Source organism: Leptodactylus fuscus, chromosome 5, assembly GCF_031893055.1.
Source record: "Leptodactylus fuscus isolate aLepFus1 chromosome 5, aLepFus1.hap2, whole genome shotgun sequence".
NCBI lineage: Eukaryota > Metazoa > Chordata > Amphibia > Anura > Leptodactylidae > Leptodactylus > Leptodactylus fuscus.
Window position 1 is genome coordinate 214,952,839 of NC_134269.1, and position 21,680 is coordinate 214,974,518.

General features: G+C 39.7%; 4 protein-coding genes across 15 annotated transcripts in view; all 4 read right to left on the minus strand.

The window, feature by feature from the left end:
- The window catches only part of LOC142204081 (protocadherin gamma-C5-like), a 290,042-nt gene that overhangs the window by 98,473 nt on the left and 169,889 nt on the right, over nt 1-21,680 (minus strand). For 2 of the 12 annotated variants that reach the window (XM_075275317.1, XM_075275312.1), the window contains exon 1: nt 13,409-16,117. The exons of the other annotated variants lie outside the window; for them this stretch is intronic. In XM_075275317.1, coding sequence (XP_075131418.1) covers nt 13,409-15,850 — 2,442 coding nt within the window. In that variant the 5' untranslated portion in view covers nt 15,851-16,117. Of the gene's footprint in view, nt 1-13,408; nt 16,118-21,680 lie in introns of those variants that run through there. 12 annotated transcript variants of the gene reach the window in all.
- On the minus strand, nt 2,205-4,995 carry LOC142203135 (protocadherin gamma-C5-like). The gene has a single exon (XM_075273633.1). The coding sequence runs from the start codon at nt 4,668-4,670 to the stop codon at nt 2,205-2,207; it is 2,466 nt and encodes an 821-aa protein (XP_075129734.1). The 5' UTR covers nt 4,671-4,995.
- LOC142203136 (protocadherin gamma-C5-like) lies at nt 7,713-10,476 on the minus strand. Its single transcript, XM_075273634.1, has one exon. It carries the CDS (start codon nt 10,200-10,202, stop codon nt 7,713-7,715), a length of 2,490 nt encoding a protein of 829 aa, XP_075129735.1. The 5' UTR covers nt 10,203-10,476.
- On the minus strand, nt 18,434-20,996 carry LOC142204068 (protocadherin gamma-C5-like). Its single transcript, XM_075275273.1, has one exon. It carries the CDS (start codon nt 20,922-20,924, stop codon nt 18,447-18,449), a length of 2,478 nt encoding a protein of 825 aa, XP_075131374.1. The 5' UTR covers nt 20,925-20,996; the 3' UTR covers nt 18,434-18,446.

Here is a 21,680-nt window from a genome sequence, read left to right on the forward strand (position 1 = left end):
TCTCTGTCGCCCCGCGCAGGTGTGAAACTAGTCTTATATAAATATTATCCCATATGGTGAATACTGTAGTGGAAAATATTTCAATGAACCGAAATGCCATTTTTTAAGTTTTGACTCCCCCAAAAAGTTTTGTCTCCCTCATGTACAGAGGAAACTGCAGACCAAAAGTCATTATAAATCTGATATCTCCCATAAACCTTTGTAGTAAAAGTGATCATCGACAATAGACATTCCCCAATATAAAATAAATAAAAAGTATCTGACCCACAGAAATAACAACATGACTTATGGAGTAAAGATGGAAAATAAAAAAGAATGGCTGTGGCAGGAAGGGGTTAAGAGATAATAAAATCCAAAAATCTAAAGTCAAGGTAAGAATAGTCAGATTTCACACCTCACACTTTTGATAGCAAATGTCACAGAATAGGAGTGATAAAACCTAAACGTATATCCATCACTCAGGAGACATGTTATACACCAGATGACAGCGGCCTCATGTACAGAGGAAACTACAGACAGAAAGTCATTATAAACCTGATGAAGTCACCGATTATATTCTCTAACCTGTAATCTTAATGAATACTTTGGGTATTTGTCCCATTTTTCATCTAGAACTGGATTTACCACAAGACAATGGGAGAGATTTATTAATATGGTCTAAAAGTAAAACTGTCTTAGTTGCCTATAGTAACCCACAGCGACCAATCACAGCACAGCTTTCAGTTTGTATTCTGGTTTTGAAAAATGAAAGCTTTATTAAAATTGGTTGCTATGGACAACTAAGACATTTTTACTTTTAAATAGATTTAATAACACTGCCTCAGGCGACGTTCATGTCAGTGCTGGAGACTCCATTGCCGTGTCTGACTGAAAAATGGCAAAGGAAGAAGTCCTGTACAAAATGACAGACACTCCGCGTGTTGCTGCTATTTTAGCGTCCGTCTCTCCGTTGTTCTGGTCCTCTGATACACCCCAGCTATGGAGATGCCGCACTAGTGTGATCCCAGCATCAGTGTGTTCTGTGGTGAATCATTATCAGGGTTTATTCTCTAGATCTACACAGATAGTTCCTCTAATCTCTGACTTTGCCTGTCAGTATTTTGTCCCTCTGCGGCTTCCATCCCCTCACTGAAGAAGTGAGGCATTCTGGGATAAAGAACCCACATTACAGACTGTGCTGTGTGTGGAGAATAAGAGCCCGTCCTCCATGTTCCTATGTGGCAGCATCTCTAATAAGAATCTAGGCTGAGCCTGAGCCACAACCACAGCTAACATGAGCTGCACAGGCTGTGGTGTCCAGTAGTAGTCGGCCATGTTACCTGCACTAGTAGTCAGCAGACTCCGCACATCTTCATCCATGTTACTGACATTCTGTGTCCTGCTATCTCTTCCCTTTATAGCTACATGGAGTCATCCATGTTATCTGCTTTGTTGCTTTCTAGTTTACCACAATCTTATAATTCTACAGATCTCTGTATACAGTTTAGTTTATGTGAGATTAAAGGGATTGAACCACAAAGTAAACTCAGCAGGGCCTTCGTCCCGCTCCATATTCAATCGGACCACAAGACTAGTGAGGGTCGGATATAACCGAGTGCTATAGTTTGGCTTTCTCTGGTGCCCATTTAAATCAGTTCACTAACATATCAATTTATATACAGGCCACAGGGTAACATATACCAAAGACAGAAAAACAACTAAAGCACATATATGAACCCTCTATCAATGAACATATATCACTATGAGTATAAGTACAGCAGGTAGTAAGGCTACAGTCTTGCAGTGCTGGAGTCCTAGGTCCAAATCTGACAAACATTTACAAGGAATGTGTATATTCTTCCTGTGTTTCCTTCATGTACTCTGGTTTCCTCACACACTCGAAAGACATACTGAATGGGAATGTAGATTGTGAGCCCTATTGGGGTAATGACTGACAATGTCTGCAAAGCTCTACAGAATATGTCGGCGCAAAATTAATAAGGACGTTTAATTTATCTGAATAAACCTGATCATTCCTATAAGTCTTCTGTTTGGTAATATATAAAATGTTGTTTCACCAGGTTTCCTGATACTAATAAGTAATGACTATAAAATAATAGTAAAAAAGGAAGCCAAAAAGATCTAAATAAATAAATATCAAAGTCTGAATTACATACATTATTCATCATAGATTCTAAAATATTCTACTAATTCTACACAAAACTTCAATGGAAATAACTTTCACTTACATTGCCGTGATCATTTGAGCAGTTCCCCTCTGCAGAGACATCTTGTACTAAATCCTGTAATTTGGGAAATTCCAAAGGCTGCACAATACTGAAATCTTGTAGTTCTGGGGCTGGGGGTAAATTAGTTTGGTAACTCTGCCCCTGGGATCCTGGAGGAACCATCCTGACCTCCATGTATTTTAGGGTCCCGTCTGTGTTCAGGTACAGAGCCGGCTGATACTGATCTGTGTACGCTTTGGATTGGGATCCACCAAGAAAACAACAACTACTACTGTAGTCATAAGTGTCCTTCCTCAGACATCTCACCAATAATATCATGAAGGTGACAAGTGACACTAAGCTGATGGCCACCAGGGAAATGATCAAATACAGAGTCATATCTGATGGGGGTTTGGAGTTGGTCAGGAAGTCACCAGATTTGGGCCTTTCCACTATAACCTCATCTGCTATACTGACAAGTACAGTCACTGTGGTGGATAATGGAGGATTCCCCTGATCACTGATAGAAATGACAAGTTGTTGCTCCATGTTCTCGCTCTCCTGTAATCCTCTTACAGTTCTGACCTCTCCTGTGTGTTTGGACACTTGGAATGATGAATAATTGATGGGGTCAATGAGAGTAAAGACCAACCAGGCATTGTGACCAGAGTCCAGATCCACTGCCGACAGTTTTGTCACCAGATATCCAGCACTTGTAGACTTTGGGATCTTCTCTTGGACAATGAGGTCCTCAGAGTGTTCTGGATACAGAAGGGAGGGGGGATTGTCATTTGTATCCAGAATGAAGATAAAGACGGGAACAGTAGAAGATAAGTGCGGAGATCCTGAGTCTTCTACCTTTATGGTGATGTGTAAAACCTGGATCTGCTCATAGTCAAAGGAGCGCTGAGCATATATATTCCCATCACTAGAATGGATGTAAACATAGGAGGATACAGAGGAGCCGTCAATCTGACTCTCCACTATGGAGTAAACCAGATCAGAATTAACCCCTTCATCTAGGTCAGTAGCAGATACTGTACATAGAAGAGTCCCGGGGTCGGTGTTCTCCTTAATGAAAGCATTATAAGTAGACTGTGTGAAGAGCGGAGCATTATCATTAATATCTGACACACTGAGGGTGACGCTTGTTTTACTGTATAGAGGGGGAGACCCTAAATCAGCGGCTGTCAGCTCTATAGTGTATTGGGGGGTTTCTTCTCTATCCAGATTCCCATCTGTCACCAATGCATAACGGTTCTGATGGGATCTTATTCTAAAAGGCACATTTGGTGATAAGTCCAGTTTTATTTCTCCATTCTTTCCAGAATCCTCATCTTTTACATTAATAAATCCAACAACAGCTCCAGATGGGGCATTTTCTGGAATATTATTAGATACTGATGTAAATGTGATTTCTGGAGGATTATCATTAACATCTTCTACTTCCACATGAACTATGCAGTTCCCCTCTAGTTTAGGAAATCCTTTGTCTTCTGCCTTTATTGATAATTCATAAAAATTGGACTCTTCATAATCCACCAGTCCATTAATATAAATTTCTCCATTTTGCTCATTTAAAGCAAATAATCTTTTTGCAGATCTGAATGTGTGGCCATCAAAGAAAAACTGAATCTCCCCATTTGCTCCGTCATCCTGATCCGTTGCGTTCAGTGTTAATATGACAGTTCTCAATGGGAGATTCTCCCTAATACTGATCTTATATACTGACTGATTGAAGACTGGAGGATTATCATTAATATCTAATACAACTATTGTTATTCTGCAGGTCCCTGATCTGGCCGGTTCTCCTCCATCTATAGCTGTGAGAATCAGGTTATGTTCTTGCTTTTCTTCTCTATCTAAAACCTTTTCTAGTATCAGCTGAGGGATGAGCGTTCCATCTTTATGTGTCTTCACAGACAATGAGAAATAAGGATTTGTATTCAGCGTATACTGACTGACACCATTCACACCCACATCTAAATCCTCTGCGATCTCTAAGGCAAACCGAGCACCAGGACCTGCAAATATTTCAGTGATCTCTATAATATGATTATTAGTTGAGAATGTGGGAGAATTATCATTAATATCCAGAATCTCTATTTCTAGACTATAAAGCTCCACAGGATTCTCAGCCACAACCTCTATCTGCAGTAAACAGCTGGGACTAGATCCACACAGGCTCTCCCTATCAATCCTGTCCTTCACAACCAAGCCTCCATTTGCCGGATTTACACTGAAATATTTTTGGTATTTTTCCGATCTCAGATGTATCCTGCGCTGAGAGATCTCTGCACGTCTGATCCCCAGATCCTGAGCTACATTTCCTACCAATGTCCCCGGCTCAGACTCCTCAACAATAGAATAACGCAGCTGCCCCGAGACCCAGCCCCAGCTACAAAGGAGAAAGGAGCAGACTACTTGCCATTTCCAGCACTGACAAAAGCCTCTGATGTCCATATCTTAAATGATTGTCTTGATATTTGATGTCATGTAGATCCTGTGTAATCCCAGATGCATTGGGCTGTTGTATTTATCCGTATATCCTCCTGAAAATGTAATCCATTCAAGGAGAAAATCATCCGCAGGGCTCTCATCGGAGCAGCAGCTCTTCTTTGTGTGCGAGGAAAAATGGGAGGGTGAATCACTGAGCCAGGGGGAGGAGAGCGCAGAGCTGACATGTACACATTCTCTAGTATTACTACAGCGAAGAACAGGATGACAATGCTACCCTCTACTGGTCATTAGTAAAAACAGCAAGTGCTGATAGCCGTATTGCATAGAAAATATCAAGGAAAATTTTGAAAACCTTATCATACCATAATATTAATTAAAATGCCTATTTTTATGAAACCATAATTTATTTTAAAATTGTTGGAGTTTTTTTTTTATTAATTGACTAATCTAGAAGACAGAATTTTTCTATTTCATCAACTTAAAAAAGGAAAAAGGAAGACGAGTGAAAAATAAGTAAATGATACAGCTACGGCCGATCTTTCATACAGTAGACCCTTTTCATAGTTTAGAGTCACCTGCACAGGAAGTATTGTATAGGCAGTATGAGTAGAGAGCAGTGCAGAACATGAAGTATAAGTAGAGAATAGAGATGGGCGAAACTATTAAAATTCCTTTCAGTTTGGGTTCAGGGGATCGGGTCCCTGATTTGTTTCAGGTTGAACAAGGTTGGATAGAAGCGGAATTATATTATAATTCTCTGGGATTTCTTCACAACCTGGAGTATAATAGATGGAGGTTCAAGGAAGGTGTGAAAAAAATATGAAAATGTTTATACTCACCTTCAGTGCCCTCTTTTAGGAGCCTATGGGGTCCGTGAGTTTCGGTGAGTGAGCGCTGTTTTAGTGATCCAACTCTCTGTGTCCCAGCGCAGGTGTGAACCTAGTCTTATATAAATATTATCCCATATGGTGAATACTGTAGTGGAAAAATTCCAAAGAACCGAACTGCCAATTTTTTTACTGTTTTGTCTCCCATGAAACTTTATAGAAAAAGTGATCATAGACAATAGACATTCTCCTATATGATATAAATAAAATGTATCTGACCCCACAGAAAAAAAACAACAACATGCCTTATGGAGTGAAAATTGAAAATAAAAAAATTGCTGTGACAGGAAGGGGTTAAGAAATAAAATCTAAAAGCAACGTAAGAAGGGTCAAATTTCACATCTCACACTTTTTGTAGCGAATGTCATGGAATACGACTGATAAAACTTGAGGAACTTATATCCATCACTCAGGAGACATGTTATACACCGGATGGCAGCGGCCTCATGTACAGAGGAAACTACAGACAAAAAGTCATTGTAAACCTGATGAAATCACCGATTATATTCTCTAACCTGTAATCTTAATGAATATTTTGGCTATTTGTCCCATTTTTCACCTATAACTGGTTTTACCACAAGACAATGGGAGAGATTTATTAATATGGACTAAAAGTAAAACTGCCTTAGTTGCTCATAGCAACCAATCACAGCACAGCTTTCATTCTGTATTCTGCTCCTGAAAAATGAAAACTTTATTGCAATTGGTTACTATGGACAACTAAGACGGTTTTGCTTTTAAAAAGATTTAAAAATCCCGCCTCAGGCGACGTTCACGTCTTTGCTGGAGACTCCATTGCTGGTTTTGCCTAAAAAAATGGTAAAAGAAGAAGTCCTGTACAAAATGAGGGACACTCCGTGTGTTGCTGCTATTTTATCGTCTATCTCTCCGTTGTCCTGGTCCTCTGATACACCACAGCTATGGAGATGCCGCACTAGTGTGATCCCAGCATCAGTGTGTTCTGTGGTGAATCATTATCAGGGTTTATTCTCTAGATCTACACAGATAGTTCCTGTAATGTCTGACTTTGCCTGTCAGTATTTTGTCCCTCTGCGGCTTCCATCCCCTGACTGAAGAAGTGAGGCATTCTGGGATGAAGAAGCCACATTACAGACTGTGCTGTGTGTGGAGAATAAGACCCCGTCCTCCATGTTCCTATGTGGCAGCATCTCTAATAAGAGTCTAGGCTGAGCCTGAGCCACAACCACAGCTAACATGAGCTGCACAGGCTGTGGTGTCCAGTAGTAGTCGGCCATGTTACCTGCACTAGTAGTCAGCAGACTCCTCACATCTTCATCCATGTTAGTGACATGTTACATGTCTACCAGTTTTTCACATGCTGTCTCTTGCCTGCAGAGGTATAAAAGCTCCTGGTCCCCAATGTAATATTTGTAACACGGCCTTCATTTACAATGTGCAATATATTATAATGTTGTCTTAATATACTATAGAGAAACCTCTAGGCCCCACCAGTCTCCAGGCCACAGTAGAAACTGCTCCCTCTGCACCGCTGTAGCTGTGCCCCTGCTTGCCTGTATATCTACATAAGTTAATCCATTTATTTTGCCTTATAGCTTTCTATTTTCATCACAATCCTATAATTTAAAGGGGCACAATACAAGTAAATGGAGTGTTGGTCATACAAGCAGACTATTGCTCCAATCACAAGAAGGTAAAAGGGGACTTTTAGCGTCCCGTCCTCGTGATCATTAGAAGACCCAGTGCTTAGGCCCTCAGCGAGTAGACTCTTATCCCCTGTCCTGTGGATAAGGGATAAATGTCCATAATGGAACTGCCCCTTTAAGTCCGTTCACTTACATGCATCTACATGCAAACCGAAGGGTTACGTACCAAAGACAGCCAAAGAAGAACAACGACAGCAAATATATAAACTCTCAGTCAATAAACATCCCCATGACAGCCAGTATTAAGGAGAAAGACATTTCTTTTATCCAGAATTTCATTATGACTCCTACAAGTCTCCTGTACAATAGTTTCACTGAATGTTGTTTCACCATGTTACAGGGTATTAAGAAATAATGACTAGAAAGTGACGAAAAAGAGAAGCCAAATAAGGGGGAAAAAAGAAAGTACCAAAGTCTGTATCATGTACATGAATCAAAGATTCTAAAGAATTACATTAATTCTATACAAAATATCAATGAAAATAACGGCAACTATTGTGGGTACAACTTTCACTTACATTGCTGGGATCATTTGAGCAGTTCCCCTCTGCAGAGACATCTTGCACTAAATCCTGTAATTTGGGAAATTCCAAAGGCTGCACAATACTGAAATCTTGTAGTTCTGGAGCCGGGGGTAAATTAGTTTGGTAACTCTGCCTCTGGGATCCTGGAGGAACCATCCTGACCTCCATGTATTTTAGGGTCCCGTCTGTGTTCAGGTACAGAGCTGGCTGATACTGATCTGTGTACGCTTTGGATTGGGATCCACCAAGAAAACAACAACTACTACTGCTGTAGTCATAAGTGTCCTTCCTCAGACATCTCACCAATAATATCATGAAGGTGACAAGTGACACTAAGCTGATGGCCACCAGGGAAATGATCAAATACAGAGTCATATCTGATGGGGGTTTGGAGTTGGTCAGGAAGTCACCAGATTTGGGCCTTTCCACTATAACCTCATCTGCTATACTGACAAGTACAGTCACTGTGGTGGATAATGGAGGATTCCCCTGATCACTGATAGAAATGACAAGTTGTTGCTCCATGTTCTCGCTCTCCTGTAATCCTCTTACAGTTCTGACCTGTCCTGTGTGTTTGGACACTTGGAATGATGAATAACTGATGGGGTCAACGAGAGTAAAGACCAACCAGGCATTGTGACCAGAGTCCAGATCCACTGCCGACAGTTTTGTCACCAGATATCCGGCACTTGTAGACTTTGAGATCTTCTCTTGGACAATGAGGTCCTCAGAGTGCTCAGGATACAGCAGAGAGGGGGGATTGTCATTTGTATCCAGAATGAAGATAAAGACGGGAACAGTAGAAGATAACTGCGGAGATCCTGAGTCTTCTATCTTTATGGTGATGTGTAAAACCTGGATCTGCTCATAGTCAAAGGAGCGCTGAGCATATATATTCCCATCACTAGAATGGATGTAAACATAGGAGGATACAGAGGAGCCGTCAATCTGACTCTCCACTATGGAGTAAACCAGATCAGAATTAACCCCTTCATCTAGGTCAGTAGCAGATACTGTACATAGAAGAGTCCCGGGGTCAGTGTTCTCCTTAATGAAAGCATTATAAGTAGACTGTGTGAAGAGCGGAGCATTATCATTAATATCTGACACACTGAGGGTGACGCTTGTTTTACTGTATAGAGGGGGAGACCCTAAATCACTGGCTGTCAGCTCTATAGTGTATTGGGGGGTTTCTTCTCTATCCAGATTCCCATCTGTCACCAATGCATAACGGTTCTGATGGGATCTTATTCTAAAAGGCACATTTGGTGATAAGTCCAGTTTTATTTCTCCATTCTTTCCAGAATCCTTGTCTCTAATATTGATAAACCCAACAACAGCTCCAGATGGTGAATTTTCAGGAATATTATTAGCCACTGACGTAAATGTAATTTCTGGAGGATTATCATTGACGTCTTCTATTTCCACCTGAACTATGCAGTTTCCTTTTAATTTTGGAAATCCTTTGTCTGAGGCTTTTATAGATAATTCATAAAAATTCTGACTTTCAAAATCAATAAGTCCAGTAACAGAAATCTCTCCATTTTGTTCATTTAGAAAAAATATTTCTCTAGCAGATTTAGATGTGTGATCATCAAACAAATACTGAATCTCCCCATTTGCTCCGTCATCCTGATCTGTTGCGTTCAGTGTTAATATGACAGTTCTCAATGGGAGATTCTCCCTAATACTGATCTTATATACTGACTGATTGAAGACTGGAGGATTATCATTAATATCTAATACAACTATTGTTATTCTGCAGGTCCCTGATCTGGCCGGTTCTCCTCCATCTATAGCTGTGAGAATCAGGTTATGTTCTTGCTTTTCTTCTCTATCTAAAACCTTTTCTAGTATCAGCTGAGGGATGAGCGTTCCATCCTTACGACTCTTCACAGACAATGAGAAATAAGGATTTGTATTCAGTGTATACTGACTGACTCCATTCACACCCACGTCTAAGTCCTCTGCAATCTCTAAGGGGAATTGTTCACCAGGACTTGTTACTAATTCTGTGATTTCTATAATACGATCATTAGATGAGAATGTGGGAGAATTATCATTAATATCCAGAATCTCTATTTCTAGACTATAAAGCTCCACAGGATTCTCAGCCACAACCTCTATCTGCAGTAAACAGCTGGGACTAGATCCACACAGGCTCTCCCTATCAATCCTCTCCTTCACAACCAAGCCTCCATTTGCCGGATTTACACTGAAATATTTTTGGTATTTTTCTGATCTCAGATGTATCCTGCGCTGAGAGATCTCTGCACGTCTTATCCCCAGATCCTGAGCTACATTTCCTACCAATGTCCCCGGCTCAGACTCCTCAACAATAGAATAACGCAGCTGCCCCGAGACCCAGCCCCAGCTACAAAGGAGAAAGGAGCAGACTACTTGCCATTTCCAGCACTGACAAAAGCCTCTGATGTCCATATCTTAAATGATTGTCTTGATATTTGATGTCATGTAGATCCTGTGTAATCCAAGATGCATTGGGCTGTTGTATTTATCCGTATATCCTCCTGAAAATGTAATCCATTCAAGGAGAAAATCATCCGCAGGGCTCTCATCGGAGCAGCAGCTCTTCTTTGTGTGCGAGGAAAAATGGGAGGGTGAATCACTGAGCCAGGGGGAGGAGAGCGCAGAGCTGACATGTACACATTCTCTAGTATTACTACAGCGAAGAACAGGATGGCAATGCTACCCTCTACTGGCCAATAATGAGAATATAACTAAGTAGATGTATATATGAGAAAAAAAACATTTTAAGAATTGACTTAGTTTATAACAATATATTTAAGTATAGTCCTGCGGCGTATCAATAGATTAGAAATTAAACTCTAAATATGGCTTTACTATCTATTGTATATATTGATAATGCAAGCAAATAGATATATTTAGTTTTCTTTAGTATTCCATATTTTCCACTGATCGATGAGAAATATTTTTAGTTATTGATGGTAAATGACAGAATTGCCTTTATTAAGTATATGGATCCATAAAGAGCTGCAGCATCTTTCCATCTCTACAACCCAAATTGTCCGCAGAAAGTTAGGTATAACACATTTTCTATATTAGAATGAATATTATATTGTAGGTATGTGATAATACATACAGGCAATAACCCTAATCCTAGGAAAACTCATAAATCTCATTGTTACTAAGAACATAATAACTAATATTAGCAATTTTCATTTTGGAATGTTATAGTAAAGAAACAGCTGAATACTTAACAATAGCTCATACATCTCACACTGTAACTAGAACTATCATATCCAGACACTCATTATAAAAGGAAAATTCAATGATTTTGTTACTTTTTTTTTTTTTGTTTAAAGCAAATTCCAATATGATAGGTACCAAGACATTTACAAGTTGTAGCTGCTATTCTAAGGCAATTCTACAGGGAGATAAAATGATGGAAATCATAAGAAACACAATATGATATAGCAACAAAAATCAACAACATATCTAAACCTTGTAAATAATCTTTCAGTAATGCAAATACAAATACTTGAGATGCTCTTTTAGTACCATGAGGTTGAATAATGACAAGGTTTATTATGTGTTCCTATGGTTACTTTTTGCATCGCTATAGCATTGTTCCATACTGTTAGGAAGGGTTCACACTACCATTGGACTGAAGGTGTCCATTTAAAAAAATAAAAATGGACACCTATCATAACGGACACAAATGGTCAGTAACTGATGGCTATCAAATACTGTCCATTATAGGTCCGTTGCCCATAGACTTCAATGTTAAAAAAATAACGGCACTCTACAGTGATAGGGGGCGCGCTCACATGACATTTGAGGCAGATTGTCAGGACATGCTGGGAGTAGTAGCTGGATAGCTGATGGGATTCCCATACAGAATGAACCCCTTTCCCTTCCCCCATTTTCACTCCATCGTCATTTTGTCGCACACGGTTTCTTCGAGGGGGCAGCTATTTTCTCCAAAGCCTTCACTACCGATCCTCGATGTAGAAGTGGAGACCTACCATTGATACTTCACTTATAAATATTGCAGGAGACACAACGTATTGTACAGTCGTCCTGTTACTAGTCATTAAATGGAATCAAATCTAAAAAAAATAAAATAACGGACACTTGCCATCCGTTTTTTTTCTAACAGACAGAAATGTCCTGCATGTAGGATTTTTTTGTCCGCTGGAAAAAACGGACTTGGGTGTAAACGGACAGAAGAGGACACTAATGAACACAAGATAAAATCCAATAAAAATAAATGGAAATTTTAATGGACTACTGACGATTCAGGTAGTGTCCGTTGCTAAAATCTTGTAACGGACAATAGCTATGGACACTGATGACAGTCACCAATGGTAGTGTGAACACCCCCTTATTTGTCAAGTGTTCCTCAGTGTTTACATCAGGTATACCTTTTATCTGGAGTATATTCTGAATAAACGTCCTGACCTATGCATCAAACTTATTTATAAGACCCCATTCAGATGTAAGACAATGAGGAAGAAGAATTTGCGGTGGACATCCGGCTCAGATTCCTCTTCATTTTCTGTCCCCGACACAATGCGGGGCAGTGCAGATGTGGAGCTAAATCAGCCAGAAGTCTCATGATGCCGAATCCACAGCAAGATGCAGCAGGACATTAATTTTTTCAGGGTCCTGTTACAGTCTCTGCCTCCCATTAAAAACAATGAGGTCAGAATTTGCCGCCAATTTTGGGTGCAGAATCTGCTGCAAAATCAGCCACTCATTCTGCCGTATACACAGAGCCTTAGGCTTTATTCATCACACAGAGGCCAAAAGAGTTTCCTTTTCACCTCCCATGGGCTGGATACATATCCATATAGGTCAACATATTCTGTTTTTGTGGCAGCATGTTATGGCAGAGTAAAACTCACAGCGTATGCCACCAATAAAGCGTACAGAGCATAGTTGAGACAACGTTTACACAACATATTTCCTTGGCGTAAGAGCCCCATATTAGAAACCAGACACAATTTTAGAATTTCATCTTGAAGGTTTTTTTTTTTCCTTTCTGTATTATGTCATTGAATAACCTAAGGTGCTACTGCTTAAAACTGCGCATGTATCATAAGTACCGTAAACTGTACATCTATAAGGAACAGTTGCTGTATGACCTCTTTATAATGCAACCTGATGCCTACATGTAAGACCAAAGTGCTCCATGATTCTGGTTGCGCACGTATACCCAATGTGTCCTATCATTTCGTATCCTGACATTTTCAATATGAATGTCAGCCACACTTCTAATACATATTACAATGTTAGCTAGTCCTGCTACAATCAGATGGTTCAGTCAACGTTAGTCACACAAGTACAACCAGACATAAAATATACCTAAAAAAACCTTGAAAAAAATCGATGCAATATATGTAATCCATTTTTCATGAAGCAGGTAGTCACTGCTATAGCAAACAATGGCACTGCCACCCATTCAGACTGTGGAAGTACAGAGAGTTGACCCCCACAGACAGACGAGAAACCATCAATATTATGTCTGGAAAACCTCTTTAATGTAGAAGTAAGTAATGTACCTTATAAAACCAAGACATTTAAATTATTATATCATTCATTTCACTTCCACCTAAGTTGTGGCACTCAACATTTTATCAAAATATTATATAATGACTTACATTATTTGGATCATTCAGTGAATCCCCCTCAGATGAGGCTTCTTGATAAACATCCTTTAGCTGAGGATACTGTAAAGGCTGCACAATACTGAAATCTTGTAGTTCTGGGGCTGGGGGTAAATTAGTTTGGTAACTCTGCCCCTGGGATCCTGGAGGAACCATCCTGACCTCCATGTATTTTAGGGTCCCGTCTGTGTTCAGGTACAGAGCCGGCTGATACTGATCTGTGTACGCTTTGGATTGGGATCCACCAAGAAAACAACAACTACTGCTGTAGTCATAAGTGTCCTTCCTCAGACATCTCACCAATAATATCATGAAGGTGACAAGTGACACTAAGCTGATGGCCACCAGGGAAATGATCAAATACAGAGTCATATCTGATGGGGGTTTGGAGTTGGTCAGGAAGTCACCAGATTTGGGTCTTTCCACTATAACCTCATCTGCTATACTGACAAGTACAGTCACTGTGGTGGATAATGGAGGATTCCCCTGATCACTGATAGAAATGACAAGTTGTTGCTCCATGTTCTCGCTCTCCTGTAATCCTCTTACAGTTCTGACCTCTCCTGTGTGTTTGGACACTTGGAATGATGAATAATTGATGGGGTCAATGAGAGTAAAGACCAACCAGGCATTGTGACCAGAGTCCAGATCCACTGCCGACAGTTTTGTCACCAGATATCCGGCACTTGTAGACTTTGGGATCTTCTCTTGGACAATGAGGTCCTCAGAGTGCTCTGGATACAGCAGAGAGGGGGGATTGTCATTTGTATCCAGAATGAAGATAAAGACTGGAACAGTAGAAGATAAGTGCGGAGATCCTGAGTCTTCTACCTTTATGGTGATGTGTAAAACCTGGATCTGCTCATAGTCAAAGGAGCGCTGAGCATATATATTCCCATCACTAGAATGGATGTAAACATAGGAGGATACGGAGGAGCCGTCAATCTGACTCTCCACTATGGAGTAAACCAGATCAGAATTAACCCCTTCATCTAGATCAGTAGCAGATACTGTACATAGAAGAGTCCCGGGGTCGGTGTTCTCCTTAATGAAAGCATTATAAGTAGACTGTGTGAAGAGCGGAGCATTATCATTAATATCTGACACACTGAGGGTGACGCTTGTTTTACTGTATAGAGGGGGAGACCCTAAATCAGCGGCTGTCAGCTCTATAGTGTATTGGGGGGTTTCTTCTCTATCCAGATTCCCATCTGTCACCAATGCATAACGGTTCTGATGGGATCTTATTCTAAAAGGCACATTTGGTGATAAGTCCAGTTTTATTTCTCCATTCTTTCCAGAATCCTCATCTTTTACATTAATAAATCCTACAATATGTCCAGATGGGGCATTTTCTGGAATATTATTAGTCACTGAGGAAAATGTGATTTCTGGAGGATTATCATTAACATCTTCTACTTCAACGTGAACTATGCAGTTCCCCTTTAACTTAGGAAATCCTTTGTCTTCTGCCTTAATAGATAATTCAAAAAAATTTGACTCTTCATAATCCACCAGTCCATTAATATAAATTTCTCCATTTTTCTCATTTAAAGCAAATAATCTTTTTGCAGATTCATATGTGTGATCATCAAAGGAAAACTGAATCTCCCCATTTGCTCCGTCATCCTGATCCGTTGCGTTCAGTGTTAATATGACAGTTCTCAATGGGAGATTCTCCCTAATACTGATCTTATATACTGACTGATTGAAGACTGGAGGATTATCATTAATATCTAATACAACTATTGTTATTCTGCAGGTCCCTGATCTGGCCGGTTCTCCTCCATCTATAGCTGTGAGAATCAGGTTATGTTCTTGTTTGTCTTCTCTATCTAAAACCTTTTCTAGTATCAGCTGAGGGATGAGCGTTCCATCCTTATGATTCTTCACAGACAATGAGAAATAAGGATTTGTATTCAGTGTATACTGACTGACTCCATTCACACCCACATCTAAGTCCTTTGCAATCTCTAACGCAAACCAAGTACCAGGACTTGTTACTAATTCTGTGATCTCTATAATACGATCATTTGCTGAAAATGTGGGAGAATTATCATTAATATCCAGAATCTCTATTTCTAGACTATAAAGCTCCACAGGATTCTCAGCCACAACCTCTATCTGCAGTAAACAGCTGGGACTAGATCCACACAGGCTCTCCCTATCAATCCTGTCCTTCACAACCAAGCCTCCATTTGCCGGATTTACACTGAAATATTTTTGGTATTTTTCCGATCTCAGATGTATCCTGCGCTGAGAGATCTCTGCCCGTCTGATCCCCAGATCCTGAGCTACATTTCCTACCAATGTCCCCGGCTCAGACTCCTCAACAATAGAATAACGCAGCTGCCCCGAGACCCAGCCCCAGCTACAAAGGAGAAAGGAGCAGACTACTTGCCATTTCCAGCACTGAGAAAAGCCTCTGATGTCCATATCTTAAATGATTGTCTTGATATTTGATGTTATGTAGATCCTTTGTAATCCAAGATGCATTGGGCTTTTGTATTTATCCGTATATCCTCCTGAAAATGTAATCCATTCAAGGAGAAAATCATCCGCAGGGCTCTCATCGGAGCAGCAGCTCTTCTTTGTGTGCGAGGAAAAGTGGGAGGGTGAATCACTGAGCCAGGGGGAGGAGAGCGCAGAGCTGACATGTACACATTCTCTAGTATTACTGACATACAGGACTATAGGACAAGTCTACCCTCTACTGGCCAATAGTGAGAATACAGTAAATAATTAAAAAGGTGAACAGATATGGTAGGAGATTCTTCTCACAATTTACTTTTTATTTGTTGTACCAAACTGAATAACTATTTATTTTTATAAATGAATAATTCTAACCTAAAACTACAAAAAATATCAAAAAAACATTTATATGCCAAGATATTTCCAAAAGAGAGTAGCACCAAAGGGATAAAAATTGTTCAAAATTGGTGCAAAGGACCATATAAGCAACCCCAGCAAGACACAGGAAACTCTCTAAATATGGAAAAAATATGGAAGGCCTTTCTTAGATATGTATGTACTAGTAGAAGGACTAGACTTTGCATGGATATATTTTGCTTGTGTAGTGGCCACATAAGAATTGGCCCGGGTCTATTTTGTATATCCTTTGTGTATAGTTTAAATACGTTTTGATTTCTAAGAAAGGTGACTTATATTGGCTGATACACATAATATGACTGAATATTTAAAGACCTGCGAACTGCTACTGACTTATATAGGTCATACATAGGTTGATTGCTATGGAAACCTGGTGTAAAGTTGTGTGTATGTCAAGACTGAAGAACCTGCAATTTTCCATTGGTCCCATAAGCATTATGTGACTCTTAATTTGTATAACAGTGTAAAACCTGCGATCAGTTGTTATGGAAACCTGGAGTAAAGCAGTGTGAATGTGACCTTGTGTAACAGTGTCATCCACAGTGCCCTGCACCTTTAAAGCTGACCTACAACAGTGAAGAAAAATGACGTGATTGTTGTGGAAACCTGGAGTAAAGCTGTGTGCATGTGGAGACTAAGCGCCTACAAGCATCTATTGGCTGATAAGGGACATGTGACCATGTGTATGCAGTTGGAATATGAGTGAAAGATTTGCTGTTTTATATTGGCTAATGCAGGTGAATTTTTGGGACCACTGTGTCTCAGGAAACGGTACGTGCTAGTGAGCTGAGACCTGGTCTAAAACCTTCCTGGAAACCTTATGTAACTGTGTGCCAAATTTGGTGAGGATTAGTGCATTCGTTTGTCCGTGCATAAAGAACAAACAGACAGTATCAATGCTAGCTTATCATTCTTCCTACTAACTCAATAAAATGTTGAAAAGTATATTTTGTATATTGAATATATTGTTTTTTTCCTATTGTTTTTAAATTTTCTAATTATACATGTTTTTAAATTTATTTTCTATACATGCCTGAATTGCTGAATTGGGCTTTGTAACAATGTCCACAATTAACCAAAATCCAGGTTGGTTGAAGAATGCAATACTCCTGAAAAAACTTGGTGAGAAAACTTCACAATAGAAACAATATCACTGATATCCAACATGTGACCAGTGATTGGCTGCAGTGGTCACCTGAACCACTTCACTTTTAACCCAAGAATTGCAGGCATGAAATGTAACATGTGACCCAACACTGATACAGATTAACAGGTGTAGATCAGTATTGTTTTTTTTTTTTAACTCTTTCTTAGGTTTTCTCAAGTTTCCTATAAAACCCTGTAAAACAGAGACAGTTAATTTGCTAGCCAAATTGTTTTTTTTACTGCTTATGAATAAATAGAGTTTCTGATATAGAGTGTAGACCCGTGGAGACTGTGTGAGGGAGAAGGAGACTCTCTTCCCACAGCAGTGCTGCTGAAGAGATATATTTATATATATTTTCTATAATACACTTATATTTTGTTCATTACAGTATTTTCCTGGCTTATGTTATCATATAGAAGAAACTTGCTCCCTCTGTCCAGGAGAGAAGTTCCCGATCTTGCTATAAAATTAGAAAGCAGGAATAGCAACTGTACAGCATAAAGCATCTATACTGAAGGAGAAGACTTTGTATATAAATTATATCAACTGGACAACAATCAGATGAAAATTAATATTACGCCCACGATAACAAATATTTTCAAGACGCATACAGTCTGTAATTTTATAGGCTTTATATTACTGCAATAGAAAAATACATTATTATTGAAAATACATTTTACTTACTATTGCTATATAGTGTCTAATTGACAATTCAGGCAACATTAAAAACTCCTAGACTAATGTAAAAGCAATCTCTAGAAGTATGACAAAAATCGTCAACAACTATAGAATGTTCAGCTGTTGAAGTACCATATGGCAATGAGGCAGAACAATAACCTCAAAACCCTGCAAAATCAACCACCAATCATACAAGGTCTATACAAGCCATAGGGTAATCTCCTGAACCAATAACTAGTTAATATAACAATATCTCAAACTTGTAATAAAATCAGAATATATAGAAAATTATTATATGTCACCACTTTAATTTCATTTTCATATATGGACATATTTTATGTTATGACTTACATTATTTAGATCATTCAGTGAATCCCCCTCAGTTGAGGCTTCTTGATAAACGTCCTTTAGCTGAGGGTACTGTAAAGGCTGCACAATACTGAAATCTTGTAGTTCTGGGGCTGGGGGTAAATTAGTTTGGTAACTCTGCCCCTGGGATCCTGGAGGAACCATCCTGACCTCCATGTATTTTAGGGTCCCGTCTGTGTTCAGGTACAGGGCCGGCTGATACTGATCTGTGTACGCTTTGGATTGGGATCCACCAAGAAAACAACAACTACTACTGCTGTAGTCATAAGTGTCCTTCCTCAGACATCTCACCAATAATATCATGAAGGTGACAAGTGACACTAAGCTGATGGCCACCAGGGAAATGATCAAATACAGAGTCATATCTGATGGGGGTTTGGAGTTGGTCAGGAAGTCACCAGATTTGGGTCTTTCCACTATAACCTCATCGGCTATACTGACAAGTACAGTCACTGTGGTGGATAATGGAGGATTCCCCTGATCACTGATAGAAATGACAAGTTGTTGCTCCATGTTCTCGCTCTCCTGTAATCCTCTTACAGTTCTTACCTCTCCTGTGTGTTTGGACACTTGGAATGATGAATAACTGATGGGGTCAACGAGAGTAAAGACCAACCAGGCATTGTGACCAGAGTCCAGATCCACTGCCGACAGTTTTGTCACCAGATACCCGGCACTTGTAGACTTTGGGATCTTCTCTTGGACAATGAGGTCCTCAGAGTGCTCTGGATACAGCAGAGAGGGGGGATTGTCATTTGTATCCAGAATGAAGATAAAGACGGGAACAGTAGAAGATAACTGCGGAGATCCTGAGTCTTCTACCTTTATGGTGATGTGTAAAACCTGGATCTGCTCATAGTCAAAGGAGCGCTGAGCATATATATTCCCATCACTAGAATGGATGTAAACATAGGAAGATACAGAGGAGCCGTCAATCTGACTCTCCACTATGGAGTAAACTAGATCAGAATTAACCCCTTCATCTAGGTCAGTAGCAGATACTGTACATAGAAGAGTCCCGGGGTCGGTGTTCTCCTTAATGAAAGCATTATAAGTAGACTGTGTGAAGAGCGGAGCATTATCATTAATATCTGACACACTGAGGGTGACGCTTGTTTTACTGTATAGAGGAGGAGACCCTAAATCACCGGCTGTCAGCTCTATAGTGTATTGGGGGGTTTCTTCTCTATCCAGATTCCCATCTGTCACCAATGCATAACGGTTCTGATGGGATCTTATTCTAAAAGGCACATTTGGTGATAAGTCCAGTTTTATTTCTCCATTTTTCCCAGAATCCTTATCTTTTACATCAATAAATCCAACTACAGCTCCAGATGGGGCATTTTCTGGAATATTATTAGTCACTATAGAAAATCCAATTTCTGGAGGATTATCATTTATGTCTTCTATTTCCACATGAACTATGCAGTTTCCTTCTAATCTAGGAGATCCTTTGTCTGAGGCTGTTATTGATAATTCATAAAAATTTGACTCTTCATAATCCACCAGTCCATTAATATAAATTTCTCCATTTTGCTCATTTAAACCAAATAATCTTTTCGCAGGTTTAGATGTGTGATCATCAAAGGAAAACTGAATCTCCCCATTTGCTCCGTCATCCTGATCCGTTGCGTTCAGTGTTAATATGACAGTTCTCAATGGGAGATTCTCCCTAATACTGATCTTATATACTGACTGATTGAAGACTGGAGGATTATCATTAATATCTAATACAACTATTGTTATTCTGCAGGTCCCTGATCTGGCCGGTTCTCCTCCATCTATAGCTGTGAGAATCAGGTTATGTTCTCGCTTTTCTTCTCTATCTAAAACCTTTTCTAGTATCAGCTGAGGGATGAGCGTTCCATCCTTACGACTCTTCACAGACAAAGAGAAATAAGGATTTGTATTCAGTGTATACTGACTGACACCATTCACACCAACGTCTAAGTCCTCTGCAATCTCTAAAGCAAATCGAGCACCAGGACTAGTAAACACCTCAGTGATCTCTATCAGACGACCATTTGATGAGAATGTGGGAGAATTATCATTAATATCCAGAATCTCTATTTCTAGACTATAAAGCTCCACAGGATTCTCAGCCACAACCTCTATCTGCAGTAAACAGCTGGGACTAGATCCACACAGGCTCTCCCTATCAATCCTGTCCTTCACAACCAAGCCTCCATTTGCTGGATTTACACTGAAATATTTCTGGTATTTTTCCGATCTCAGATGTATCCTGCGCTGAGAGATCTCTGCACGTCTTATCCCCAGATCCTGAGCTACATTTCCTACCAATGTCCCCGGATCAGACTCCTCAACAATAGAATAACGCAGCTGCCCCGAGACCCAGCCCCAGCTACAAAGGAGAAAGGAGCAGACTACTTGCCATTTCCAGCACTGACAAAAGCCTCTGATGTCCATATCTTAAATGATTGTCTTGATATTTGATGTCATGTAGATCCTGTGTAATCCAAGATGCATTGGGCTGTTGTATTTATCTGTATATCCTTCTGAAAATGTAATCCATTCAGAGAGAGAATCATCCGCAGGGCTCTCATCGGAGCAGCAGCTCTTCTTTGTGTGCGAGGAAAAATGGGAGGGTGAATCACTGAGCCAGGGGGAGGAGAGCGCAGAGCTGACATGTACACATTCTCCAGTATTACTACAGCGAAGAACAGGATGACAATGCTACCCTCTACTGGGCATTAGTAAAAACAGCAATTGCTGATAGCCGTATGCTTACAAAATATCATGAAACATTTATCATACTTATCATACCATTAAATTATAAAATATTAAGTAATATAATTAATATTACCGTTTTTATGAAACCATAATTTATTTTATAATTTTTGGAGGTTTCTGTAAATGAAATAAATTGACGAATTTACAAAATACAGGTTTACTATTTTGTCAAGTCAAAAAAGAAAAATTTAAGAAGTGTGAAAAATAAGTAAATAAATAATACAGGTACGTCTGACCTTTCATATAGTAGAGGTTTTTCTTAGTTTACAAGGAAGAGTAAAACAATATGTAGTCACCTGCACGGGAAGTATTGTATAGGCGGCACGAGGATCGAGCAGTACAGAACGTGAAGTATAAGTAGAGATGGATGAACCTATTAAGATTCCTCCCAGTTTGGGTTCAGGTGAATCAGTCCCAGATTTGCTTTGAGTT

Bases quoted from the DNA above. Each gene is read 5' to 3' on its own strand.
- LOC142203135 (XM_075273633.1), bottom strand. From the start codon at position 4,670: ATGGACATCAGAGGCTTTTGTCAGTGCTGGAAATGGCAAGTAGTCTGC.
- LOC142203136 (XM_075273634.1), bottom strand. From the start codon at position 10,202: ATGGACATCAGAGGCTTTTGTCAGTGCTGGAAATGGCAAGTAGTCTGC.
- LOC142204068 (XM_075275273.1), bottom strand. From the start codon at position 20,924: ATGGACATCAGAGGCTTTTGTCAGTGCTGGAAATGGCAAGTAGTCTGC.